At 55.8% G+C, this 12,212-nt stretch overlaps 1 protein-coding gene across 2 annotated transcripts in view; it reads right to left on the reverse strand.

Annotated features, from left to right (window-relative positions):
* HELZ2 (helicase with zinc finger 2) overlaps positions 1-12,212 on the reverse strand; it is a 31,463-nt gene that overhangs the window by 9,146 nt on the left and 10,105 nt on the right. For both annotated transcript variants that reach the window (XM_080557935.1, XM_080557936.1), the window contains exons 2-9: positions 10,818-11,955; positions 10,552-10,735; positions 9,984-10,091; positions 8,930-9,459; positions 7,926-8,558; positions 6,128-6,911; positions 5,613-5,688; positions 801-4,311 (exon numbers count right to left, since the gene is read on the reverse strand). In XM_080557935.1, the coding sequence (XP_080414061.1) occupies positions 801-4,311; positions 5,613-5,688; positions 6,128-6,911; positions 7,926-8,558; positions 8,930-9,459; positions 9,984-10,091; positions 10,552-10,735; positions 10,818-11,818 (6,827 nt within the window). In that variant the 5' untranslated portion in view covers positions 11,819-11,955. The remainder of the gene's footprint in view (positions 1-800; positions 4,312-5,612; positions 5,689-6,127; positions 6,912-7,925; positions 8,559-8,929; positions 9,460-9,983; positions 10,092-10,551; positions 10,736-10,817; positions 11,956-12,212) is intronic.

The following is a 12,212-nucleotide window of genomic DNA, read 5'->3' on the forward strand; positions in this document are numbered from 1 at the left end:
AATAAAGGGTGAATGAAGTGTAGCATAAAGTAGCAAAGACAGTAACACAGCTTTGTACAACTGTCTCATTTATTCTTTCTCCTTTGGTGTTGCATTAACTCCTTTCACAAAGAACTTAAAAAAATTTGCATTCAAGTCCTATTCTGCTCTTTGTGCCTCTCTGAAGAGCTGAACCTGCAAAGATGTTGAGAGCAAGGAGCACAACTTCTGTCCCAACTCGATTTTATTACCTCCCAACTCCATTTTATTGGATTAGCATTTCATTTTTTCCTAAAATTTACAACAAACAAGGAAGCACATTCTGCCCTGGAAAAACTACAGCAGTCACGGATGCGATTTGCAGTCTGCACTGCGAACAGAGAAGGGCAAACGGGACATCAGCTGTGCTTTGGTAAGTGCAGGTCATGCTTCACAGCAACACAGGAGGATGACTGGAACATCAGGGAGCACATGTTTGCTCAACAAACCCTGATCCAGTGCTTCACGCTGCCTTTTATGACACATATTGCAGCAATTCAGGAACGTAAGAAACAGATGTCCAGTGAAACCTCACCATGGCACCTTCCTCTACCTCCCCAGCCCCATCCTCGAGGTCCACCAGCAAGAAACCACCTGGAGGACAGGTGGGAGAAATGACACCACCCCCAACAAACGGCAACGGCCCAAGGGCACAGCCGGAGCTGAGCAACGACAGATTTTGGGGCAAAGCAAAGCCTGTCTGGGTCTAGCAGGGGGTCCCTCAGGAAGCCATTACGCTGCACTGGTAGGCTAACTAGAGCATGAGCACGAAGCACACTTACATGTCTGGCAGCATCTTGGGTATGAGCTCCACTGTGAAGCTGGCAGAAGGCTGTGAGATTTCCACGGGGATGTTCTCCATAGACATATAGTTGATGTAAAAATTCAAAGTCTGCTGACTACTCCTGTCTGACTTCTGGTCGTCGCTGAACTCCTCGGTGATCCCATGAGCCACCCAGGTGTATGTGTCTGGATCGACCACAAGTTTGTTTTCTGATTTGTCCTTGTTATTCAAAGACAGGTTCTGGAGGCCATGGCTAAGGCATTCCTCGTTGCTTTCAAGGCTCCTAACCTTCAGCCCACTTAGGCGAATGCACAGGTAACAGTGGTTAAACTCCACCTCAATGGAGCACTCCTCCAAAAAGCTTTTCTTTAGGCAGAAAGTCCCTTGCAGCTGCCCTTTGCTCGTCCTTTGCTTTGCCCAGGTGATTTTGACATCGTGGAGGACAATAGAGTCATTCTCAGCCACTGCACACGAAGCAGACTCCATGGCGCTCATCGGCATCCACACCTTGCTATACTCCGCCGCGTGCTTGTACTTGTCTTTGGACGGCAGGGTGGCGTACGCAGAGAAGCAGTCGATAGGCTTTTCCGTGTGCTGCAGACAGACGTCGAAACCTGGCGTCACGCACCACAGCTGTACGAAGGGCACCAGGAAGCCCCGGGAGACGTCCGTGGTGAGCTGGAACTGCAGCGTGTCGCCGGCGCTCAGCTCCAGGGTGATCTCCACATAGTGCAAGCACTCGCTCTTCCTTACCCAGCCCACCTGCCGCTTGTAGAGCTCCTTGCTCTTCTGCAGCAAAGCGGCCAGGCTCTCAAAATTCTCACTTCTGATGGCCGCGAGCATGTCCTGCCATATCTGGGTCTGGAAGAGGGTGATGCTGTGGTCGTGGAGAGCTCCTGCCTTCAGTCTGTGTTCCTTCATCATCTCCACAGAATACATCCTCCTCTTCCACGTCAGCCTAACGCTCTTCTGCTTCTGGATGAACATGGGCTGCTCTATCAGCTGAAGGGCCCTGTAATTAATTACCTGTGGATCTGGAAGACTCTCTCTACTCAGTGGAAACAGGGCTTTAAAGTACCTCTCCATCCCTTCGATATCCACCACGAAGGCGATCTTCTGCAGGACTTGGCTCTTCAGCTGGGTGGCCAACTGCATGGAGCGGGCTCTCTTCTCGTAAATCACCACCTTGGAATTCTTCTTGTTGAAGTCATGACAGAGAAACTCGATGTCATCGGAAGAATAGATGATGGGCTTCTTGCGGAGCACAGAATGAAGGTGCCGCTGCACCACGACATCCATGTACCGGCGGATGGGAGAGGAAGCCCAGGTGTACGAGTCAACGTGCAGGGAGTAGTGGCCCACTTTCGACAGGACGGTGGAGTTGGAGCGACTGAAATAGGAGCGGCTGAGCAGTCTCCTGAACTCCAGGACCACAGGGGCCAGCTTCGGGTGGATGTCATCAGTAACGATAAGGTCTAGCATCTTATGGAGATCACAGAGATGTGCAGCTGACTGTAAATGCTCCCAGATGGGGGCCAGGAGGCTGAACTCCACATTTTTAGGGGACTCTTGATTAGGAGACACATCTCCCAGGTGGTGTGAGAGATGGAGGGACAAAGGGATGATATGGCTGTACTTGTCTTTCATGGCTAAAAGCTGCTGAGGGCTTGGCTCGCTCTGACACCGGAGAGGAGTGACATTTCTGGTGTTCTCCTGGTTGGTGAGGAACTCAGCCACAAAACTATTGAACATGATCATCAACTCCTCTATCATCTGATGGGACCCCCTGTTACCTGGGGAGCTTTCCTCATCCAGCTGGTCATAGAAGCAATCCTCCTGCAGCCGAAACTTTCGGTGGATCCTGGAGAAGTGATAAGCCACAGCTATGCAGTCCTCCAGGGTATCGAAACAAAGGGCGTCCCCGCCTCCCTTGTAGTAGTTCTGAATGCAGAGCTCTGCCTCGCTGTAGGTCAGCTGCCTGTCTGACTGGACCACAGAGAGGGTGAAGATTCCCTTTATCACCATGTCAGTCTCCTTTTCTATGGTGACGAACAAGGAGATCGCACGGCGCTCTTTCTGTGGCAGGAGGCTGCAGATGTCTTCACTAATGCGGGGTGGGAACATGCACACGGGCTCCTGCTCAGGGGGGTAGTAGGTGACACCACGCCTCTTTGCTTCCAGGTCCAAGGCGCTGCCTTTGGGAATGATGCCAGCCACATCCGCGATGTGGATCCCAATCTCGTAGTGACGCCCAAGATCCCTGACGCTGACAGCATCGTCCAAATCCTTGGCACCTTCAGGGTCAACAGTGAAGGTTGGGTAACTCCGACAGTCCCTCAGATTCTCCTTGGTGAGGTTTGGTTTGCTGGAGGTGTATTTGGCAAGCTCCCTGGTAACAGCAGCTGGGTATTTCCTCTCTAAAGCATACTCCAAGTTGAGGATCTTTAAGCTTTCTTCCAAAGTCAAGGCCACACGCAAAATCTCAGTTATTATCCCCAAAGGGTAGTAAAAACCGTCCCGCCAGGAGATAACCTGGACACAGAAGATTTGGCATCTCCTTGTGTCCTGGCTTATCTTCTCGCAGCTGACCACCCTGTACTTCCCATTAACAAGCCTGCGGATGGGAATGACGTTGGGTTTCTCTTTCAGGCCTGGGACAAATATTTTGGTGACAGTGGGATCGATGGGTATCATCACCCGGGGGTCAAACTCGTCCATCATGCAGATGAAGGTCCGTTCCCTCTCCGCACGCTTCAGGATGCCCACCACCTTCCCCTGTGGGCGGAGGCCGCTGCTGTCATCCGTGCTGTTCTTCAGGATTTCCACGAGCACTTCGTCGCCGGTAAAGGCCGTCCCGCAGTGAACCCTGCCTTTGATCTGAATGGTCATGGCAGGAGAGTCATTGAGGGTGATGGCAGAAGCCCTGTCAAACCTTTCTTTGACCAGCTCGCACCTCTTGTACATTTTGGGGTGCATACGCAGATATTCCTGCATCACCTGAGAGGAGAAGCTGACGTATTCCTGCCTGTCTTCCCACCGGTTTGAAGTCTCAGGCTTCACATTCAGCAGCCCTTCTTCGGACACCGTCACCAGCATGTTCTTGCTCTCATCTAAGAGCTCCTGGAGGATGGGATCGTCGGGATTCAGGCTGTCGGCCTCAGAGCTCCAGGAATCCGAGTCGCTGTCCTCGTCGTTCCGCTGCGGGCTCCTCCTTCTCCAGCTCTCCTTGTCACACGCGGCCTGCTTGATCTGCGCCATCGTCAGGTTCTCCGGGGAGGCGCTCCCCTTCTCGATGCACTCCTGGATGAAGCGCTTCCACACCTTGCTGCACTGGCCGTGGGAGCACAAGGCCACTGCATCCCCCACCGCAATGACCTGCGACTGGGCCCTGGTCATGATGGTGTTGAGCACTCGGGCTTCGTTGAAGAACTCGAGGTTGTGGGAGGCCGAGATGCGCAGGCTCTCGCTGGTGTGGACGGTGCTGATGATGATGACCCGGAACTCCCGCCCTGCACCGGAGGGGACAAGGCACAAGTCACTCGTGGGAACGCTCTCGGGGATCGCGACGGCCTCCAGGCACGAGCTGGGACGGACGCCGCCGGTCACCGCCACCCACATACCGGGGAGGGAAGGGCAGTGGGGAGACAGGAGAACGGCAGGGCACAGAAACAGCGAGTGCCCACCGAGCAGCCCCGCGGGCCTGGCGGGGACGAGGACAGTGACCCTTCACAAGTGTCCCTCTACCCTCAAGGACAGCGCTGCCGGCTGATGGCACAGCAAATAACAAACAGCGAGAGGCACCCTGGTGATTTCAGAGCTGGGAAGAGACTGTAAAGAAAGGGTGTGGAGAGCAGAAACACACCCCAGGGGTCGGTTAATTCTCACCACGAGGAGTCCCAGCTGTACAGTAAAAAAAATAATAATATTAAAAACATGGATGAGTCATAAGCTAAGTCCTGGAGAACAAAAACAGCCCTATCCCTCTCTCATCAGCCAGGGCAGCGGACTCCTCCTTCAGCAAACTGCTCTGCAGTTTTTGCTGCAGTGGGTACCCACAGGGCACGTTACGTTCAATTCCCTTCTACTCCTGGCCTCCCCTGCTGGTACGTGGGGCTTCCTTCACACAATTCACACGTGCTGACGTCTCCAGGATTGCACTTCCAGGGTCTCCACCCTCCCACCAAGCAACATCCGTATGTTTGAAACGACTTGACAGTTGGGTGCAGATTTAATTCAGTGCGAAATCGTATTCATGAAGGCAAGGGTGAACTCCAGGAATTACCAACCAGACGGGGATGGCAATCAGCCAGAGGATTTCCAGGCGCTCCCTCCTACTCAGCGCCATGTGGGCCGCACGGGGAAGAGCAGGGAGCTCTGCCTGAAAGCACCCCGGGCACTCTCCCAGAGAGGTATTTTGCCGTGAGACCACCCTGGGTATCTTGCAGGGAAATGCATGTATGGGCACTCACTGAGTGAGCTTTAGAGAGCCTGGGTATCTGGCGTAAGAGATGCACACAAATGCTGTACAGCAGGCACAGCGAGGAAACGCAAACCACCCTGCCCGCCAGCCATGGGTAAGTGCCCATAAAAACCACTTGCTACATCAACTCAGCCCTGGGCATTTGAGCAAGGAGGACAATGTTAAGATGTTCTTCTGACCACCCAGCGTCTCTTCTCCCTGCCCATTACCCAGGGGCAGTAGCTGCGATCAACTCTCCTGTCCACAGATGTGACTGGAAGAGTCCTCCCTAGCGCGCAGGAGACCTCAAAACACAACCACGCATTATTAATTATTGCGAAGGACACGAACCTGGCAAGTTCTCATAGTTTTCCACCACCACTTCTGGTAGCTGCTTCTTCCTCAGCTCTTGCCGTATTGCAGAAACCTGGTAAGGAAGAAAGAGGCCTAACTGAGCACAGTTTCAGCTCAGGAACGCCCCCAGACCACAGGGTCCCTCACCCTTCTCAGGTGCAGGTTCCCCAACAAAGTTACTCAACAGCAATCTCACGTCCTGGGCTGACTCCAGTCAGTGCTCCAACTCTGCCCTACAGTTATCCAGCTTAGAGGAAGCTGAAAGACATCTTTGACTAAAGCACCCCACCGCGAGGCATCTCTGGTGCAGCCACCCACTGCATACTGCTTTACACAGAGAGCACCTCGAGAAAAAAACGGTGGCATGCAAGACCCCAGGTTCCTCCTCTTTGCTAACACAAGAGATGGGTTTATCGTAAACAGAGCCCAGCATTTATTAGGAAGGGTTTAGGGAGTAGCCAGCAGTGCACAGACACCCCTCCAGCTAGGGAAGGTGTGGTTCTCCTACATACCTGTACGCCGTGGGAGACCACGCAGATCCTCCTCAGATCTCGGACACCCCACTCGTCTGGCCACCTCTGAAAAATCTCCTCCACTTTCTCAATCACTTGTATTATCTCGGAAGCGTTGTGCCACGAAATCAAGGACATATCCCTTTCAGCCACACCAGGCACATGGCAGAACATGAGCGGGTGGATTTCGGGGTGGGGGGGGATGTTCCCACTGGCATGGATAGCATTGCCTTTGCCAACGTAGAAGTGCTTGGAGACGAACTCAATTATGCCTGCGGTAGAACGATAATTCTCATTGAAGATGATCCTGCTCTTCTTGGCCACTTCATGCTTCTCTTTCTGGTAAAACTGAAAGAGTCGGTTCAAGAGGGTGTGATCTGCGGACTGCCCCTCCCCAACACAGAACAGCTTTGGGGTTATCTGCATGTGGTCCCCAGCGAGGACGATCCGGGTCTCGAGAGTGGCATACGAGAGTGGAATCAAAGCTTCACACTCCAGCATCTGAGCGGCCTCGTCGATCATGATGTGGGTGAAGTAACCTGGGGCGACCTTCAGGTTCTTGGATAACATGGAGGTGGTAATAATGATGCGGTGCCTGTTGATCTCTGTCTGCGTGGGGTGCCGGAAGGAGCGCTGGTCTTCAGAGAGGCAGCAGTACATCTGAGTGGTGGGGTCGGTCAGGCTGACGGGACGGTCAGTGGATATAATCCTCAAGGGAACAGCCCACGGATGCCCGTCGGTCACGTAGTTGTGGAAATACTCCCGGATGTAGATGTCAGCAGCGCTAGAGTGGAACAAAGGTGGAAACTATCAAGGGACTGTAAGTGGTGCTCCCAGTGCTGTGGCCATTATCCCAGTCTTCTCTTATCATCCACCCACCAGCAGCCAAACCCTCCCCAAGTTGTGGCTGACAACACACCCTTCACAAGAGATAATCATGTACGTGCAGAGAAGACGGTGTTTACTCAGCCACCAAGTCCAAGCATATTTTGAGAATATGGTTTAAAGTATGATTTGATACTCGAGACCGGGGCATCAATCCATGCTCGTATGGAGAAATCATTTTAAATGCAACGTGCCCAGCTAAATCTGTGGCCCTGCTTCTCCCTGGAACCAAATCACACAGCCGTGAGCTGGCACACCTCTCCTCTGCTGACCTCCCGGCATCCCCAGCCCAAGCGGATGATGCAAGATCTGCACAAAGGTAGCTTCAGTGTGAGCAGGCAGCCTGAAACAGGCTAAGATTAGAAGTCATACATTTATTATACATTGCAAACTACGGCAGTAACAGCCTGCAGGATTGGACGTGGACACTTCTCAGCATAACTGCGCTAATTTTAACAAGCTTGGCCTGGATTCTCTCGAGGCAGACTCAACAGCAGTCAGACCAGATCTGCATTTCCCTTTCCCCAAACTCCCCATGGAAAAGTCAAAACAATGACATATGCATAGAGCCTTCAAGGGCTCCACTCCATTTCTTCCAGTACACGTTCAAGGCTAGAAAGAAATAACGCTCTCTCCATCCCCACTTTATAACGGAGCAGGAATATGCTACCTCTTCTGCCAACACTTCCACCCGTGCCAGGCTTCTTCCTAACAGGAGTGCCAGAGCAGTTTAAGACATTAAACGCAAATGAATTATTTATTTAAACAAGTAATTGAAACGCATACTCAAAAAAGGCCAGCTCAGCTCCCTCTCATGGACTCTGGCTCCCTCTCATCACACGAGGCAAGCACTGGCCCAGTGCAGGAGCCTGGCCCACGACTCCGGCTGCCTTTTCCCTCGTCCCCTGCTAACCTGTTGGTGTGGGTGCAGATCAGCACCCGCGCGTTGGGCTGCCTGATGATCTCCAGGGTGGCCATGGCCAACGTGAACGTCTTCCCCGTGCCGAAAGGCCCGTAGATGAGAAGAGGTGGGACCTGCCGGCTGCTGGTTACCTGGCCAGTGATGAAGGAGATGGCCAGTTTCTGTTTGCTGTTCCCTTCCTGTGGTTGTCTGAGGCAGTAGGGGATAGTGCAACTGGCAACATCAGGTAGGACCAGCCTCTCATCCAACAGGCGGTCGACAGCCTGATGCCACTGCCGGAACAGCAGCTGGTCAATTTGGAACTGGATCTCCACGTTGAGGGAGGTATTTGGCTTCAAGTTCAGCTCTGAGCAGCATCTGTTTGGTATCTGTAGCCAGATAGTGTTCTCTGTGGTGGCTTTATTCTCCACGCCAACCTCGTAAACCCAATTGTCTACAGGTGGGTCAAGTGCCAGGAAAGCGGTGGGCACGGACCTGTTCAGCAGATACCCCTCATCTGTGTCCGGCGAGAGGTTATACGGGGTAGGCACTTTAGCAAACAGCTCACCAGGCGGGGCAAACTTCATCCCCATGGAGAGGCTTTCGATCATGTTGCTCAGTGAGATGAGGACCCGCAGGTTGAGTCTGAAAGGAGGAAAGACCCGAATTAACACAGAGAACCAACTCGTCAGTTCATCAGCACCTGCCCTCCCCTCCGCAAAGGGGGGATCGTCACCTACACCCAGAGGGGCTGCTGGCCACCTGAGCACAGGGACAGGAACCGTGCTTCAAGCCGATCCACAGCCACGCGACATGACACAGCCCTTCCCCTTGTAACACTGCCCAGCAAGCCCTCTTGCTTTCCATTTTTTTTTGGAGGGTTTCACAGGAGCCCGAGGACCCAACCCAGAAAAGACAGAGACTTCACCAGCAGCACGGCCCCAAGGACGGGGCTAGCAATGGGTGCACGGTCCACAGCTAGGAGGAACCCGTTTGCATCCACACCAGGCACTTACTTGGCAATCAGAGCCTGTTCGGCTTCTTCCTCACAGAAGAGGAAGCTGTGCATCCTCTCGCGGTAGTTGAGCCGGGTGATGGCAGCGTTCACACTGCCCTCGCGCCGGTAGTCCAGCGAGAGCGCCGCAGGCTTGTATTTGGCCAGCAGATCCATGTCCTCACTGGTCCTCGGCACGCTGGGAACGATGAACCGGTTGCCTCGGTCCCACCGCATGAAGTCGACGGCGCGGCCGTCCTCCCTGCTGGTGGTGGCGGGGACGTGCTGGGGGGCCTCCCGCCGGCCCACCTTCACCTTGATCTTCTGCAGGAGGACGGGGCGGCTGCCGAAGTCGAACACCACCCACTGCTCGAAGACGCCCAGCGTGCAGCACTCCATGGAGACCTCCACCAGCGCCACGGGCGGCGAGGTGGGCAGCGTGGCCACGTGCTCCCCGCGGAGGTAGTGGAGGCCCCGTGACAGCCCGTTCCCCGAGAGGTAGAAGGTGGCCCCTGGATCCCGCTTCAGCAGCGCCACGTGCTGCAGGGGCATCTGCCGGGTGAGGAGACACGGTGAGTGCGACCCAAGGCATGAGCCCAAGGTGCTCCCGGCAGCGTTTCCTACCGAAAGCTGCTGCAGGAGCTGAGTGCCACCCTGGACCCAGTGTTCCTGAAATTCTCCTGAAAGGAGCTTATTCCTCGTGCAACCCCACAGCAATTTCTTTAAGCTTTTAAGAACCTCAGGTCGCAGTTTTATAGAGTGTCTGCTGTAAGCTTGGCAGAGGGGAATTAGACCTGGCCTCCTGCTCCCAATGCCCACACAAAATTCTGGGCAGGAACGTGACTGAAGGTCGTTATTTGTGATGATAAGCAGGAGGTGCTGAGAGCAGCCAAGTGCACACCAGCCCCGCTGCATGAGACAAGGCAGCAGACACAGTGGCTGCACCCCACATGGCCACTGCCAAATACCAGACACGTGTCCCCTCTTGGACACCCCCAGATCCCTGTCCTGGAGCCAAGAGCATCCTGCAGGGGCGGGCAGGCTCTCAGCCTCCCATTACACAGAGGTGGGCTTACCTGGGAGTGGACCCTGAACTTCCACTGGTATTTCAACCGCTTGTCCTCCGACTGCACATGCAGGGGCTGCTGACACACAACCGTAACGCCCTCGACGTACTCAGACATCTGCAGGAGAGGCACAAGAAGGGGGGGGATGAAGGCAATAACTCAGGGACAGGCTCCAGAGCCCACCACGTTGCCATCTCCATCCTTTGCCATTCTGCTACCTGCACCCCAGGCAGGACCATCCATAAATCCTCAGCTCAGCCCCCAGCGCTGCTGCTCAGCGTTCCCATGCAGCACCCTTGGGAAATAAAATGTCCCGGGGCAGAGCAGCGCGGTCGGGTACCTGGAGCAAGCTCCTGGTGCTCCGGCTATCTCAAAAGGGGAGAAGAAGCAGGGATGCTACAACGGTTGGACTTGATCCTAGAGGTCTTTTCCAACCTGAATGATTCTATGATCCCTTTCTGCATCTCGCCCACCTCTGGCGATGAGACTGTTGGAAGCCGTGGGCTCCCTTCCCAAGCTCAGAAAACACACCAGGATACCACAAACTAACGCTCCCACCCTGCCGCCCACGACTTACAATCAACACCTCGTTGGAGCACTTCTGATACTCAGCGATGAGCCGGTCCTGGTAGGACAAAAGCCCTTCCTTCATGGCCTGCTTCTTTTTCTTGACGGCAACCTTCACCCTCTGGATCCACTCCTGCAGCTCCTCGGTGGAGTGCGCCTTGGTGCAGCTGCTCCCCATTTCGCACACCTCCGCTCTGTCGGGAGAGAGGCGTCCCAGGTGCCGCCCGCGCCTGGTGCCCGCGGCCGCCCTGCCCTGGTGCCAGCGCGGCGCCTTACCTGCTGCACAGCGTGAAGGCGCTCAGCCCGAGCGGTGGCGCGCGGTGGACCCACTGGACGGAGGTGTCGACCGAGAGCATCTGCACGTGCTCGGCGGAGGAGCAGTGGTTCTCAAAGCTCTCCTGCGAGCTGAAGGTCACCAGGCAGACCCGGCAGTAAAAGTGCACTGGCGCGGGCGCCGCCGGCTTGCCGTTCTCGGCGCACAGCCCCGCTGCCGGCAGCAGGTCGGAGCGAAGCAGGCCCTGCTCCCTCTCGGCCTGCCAGATGGCCATCTCCACGTCGCTGTGTGCGTACTGGCACCGCTGTATGCTGTGCCGGCAGGGCTGCCCCTTGGAGACAAAGCAGCAGTAGCTGAGGGTCGGCATGAACTCGGGGCAGGGGCGGATGGCGATGTACTGCTTCTTCAGCCGGCTGTCGGACACCACGTGCACCAGCAGCGGGTCCCAGCTGTGGTGGGACTCGCAGAGCCGCGCCTGGCCGCCTGCCGAGATGCGCTGCGGGCAGCCAAAGAAGCAGCGCTTGCAGATCTCCTGGAACTGCCCCCCAAACTCGCTCAGGATCTCGCCGGCGGCTGTGGCCATGGCGGGGGGGTGAGCGGCGGAGCAGCCCCCCAGCTGCGCCTGCAGCACCGCCGCCTTCAGCTGCCGCCGCTCCAGCTGCTGCTCCCTCTCGAAGTTCCACACCATGGCCTCCTCCGGGCTCCAGGCGAACGTGCACTGGTTCCCGTGCTTGCTGCAGCCCAAGCCCACCACGTAGTACCTGCAGACGGCGTAGCGGGCTGGGTTGGGGAAGCCCGGCCGCCTCGACACCTTCCTCCATGCTGTGCTGCGCCGGCTTCGGCAGCGGGCCAGGAGGATCTCGTACATGCACTTGTGCTCCACCTGCCGCAGCTGGTAGGTGATCTCGTCCTCCTTCACGCTGCACTTGGAGCACACCAGGAGCAGCTCCACATGCCGCTGGAGGGTGCCCAGCGGCACCGTGGGGCCGTTTGCTGTGGGCATCGTCAGCGGTGGCCGTGCAGAGTGAGGTGACCCCAGGGAAGTTTCTAAAGAGCGATGCGGGGCGGAGGAGGTGCCATGGAGCCGCTGTGTCCTAGCTCGCTACGTACCTGCCGGCCATCGGTGCGAGTTCCCTGAGCCTGACAAAGAAACAAGCAACAAGTGACTTAGCAGGGAGCATTAGCTGGCCTCTTCGCTGCACGCGTGCTCAGACACCAAAACAAAGCCTCCTGCGACTAGCCAGGAGCCTCAGCCTGCAGCGAAACTCAGCCGGAGCCATGCTTGTCCTCAGCACCCAAGCACTTGGGGTCTGCTCCCGACGTGCTCAGCAGCTGAGCGGGTCCCGGAGGACCACGTCCCGTAAGGGGACGCTGCCAAGCTGTGGAGCACCAGGAGG

Source organism: Anser brachyrhynchus (genome assembly GCF_964034855.1).
Source record: "Anser brachyrhynchus genome assembly, chromosome: 16".
Classification (NCBI taxonomy): domain Eukaryota; kingdom Metazoa; phylum Chordata; class Aves; order Anseriformes; family Anatidae; genus Anser; species Anser brachyrhynchus.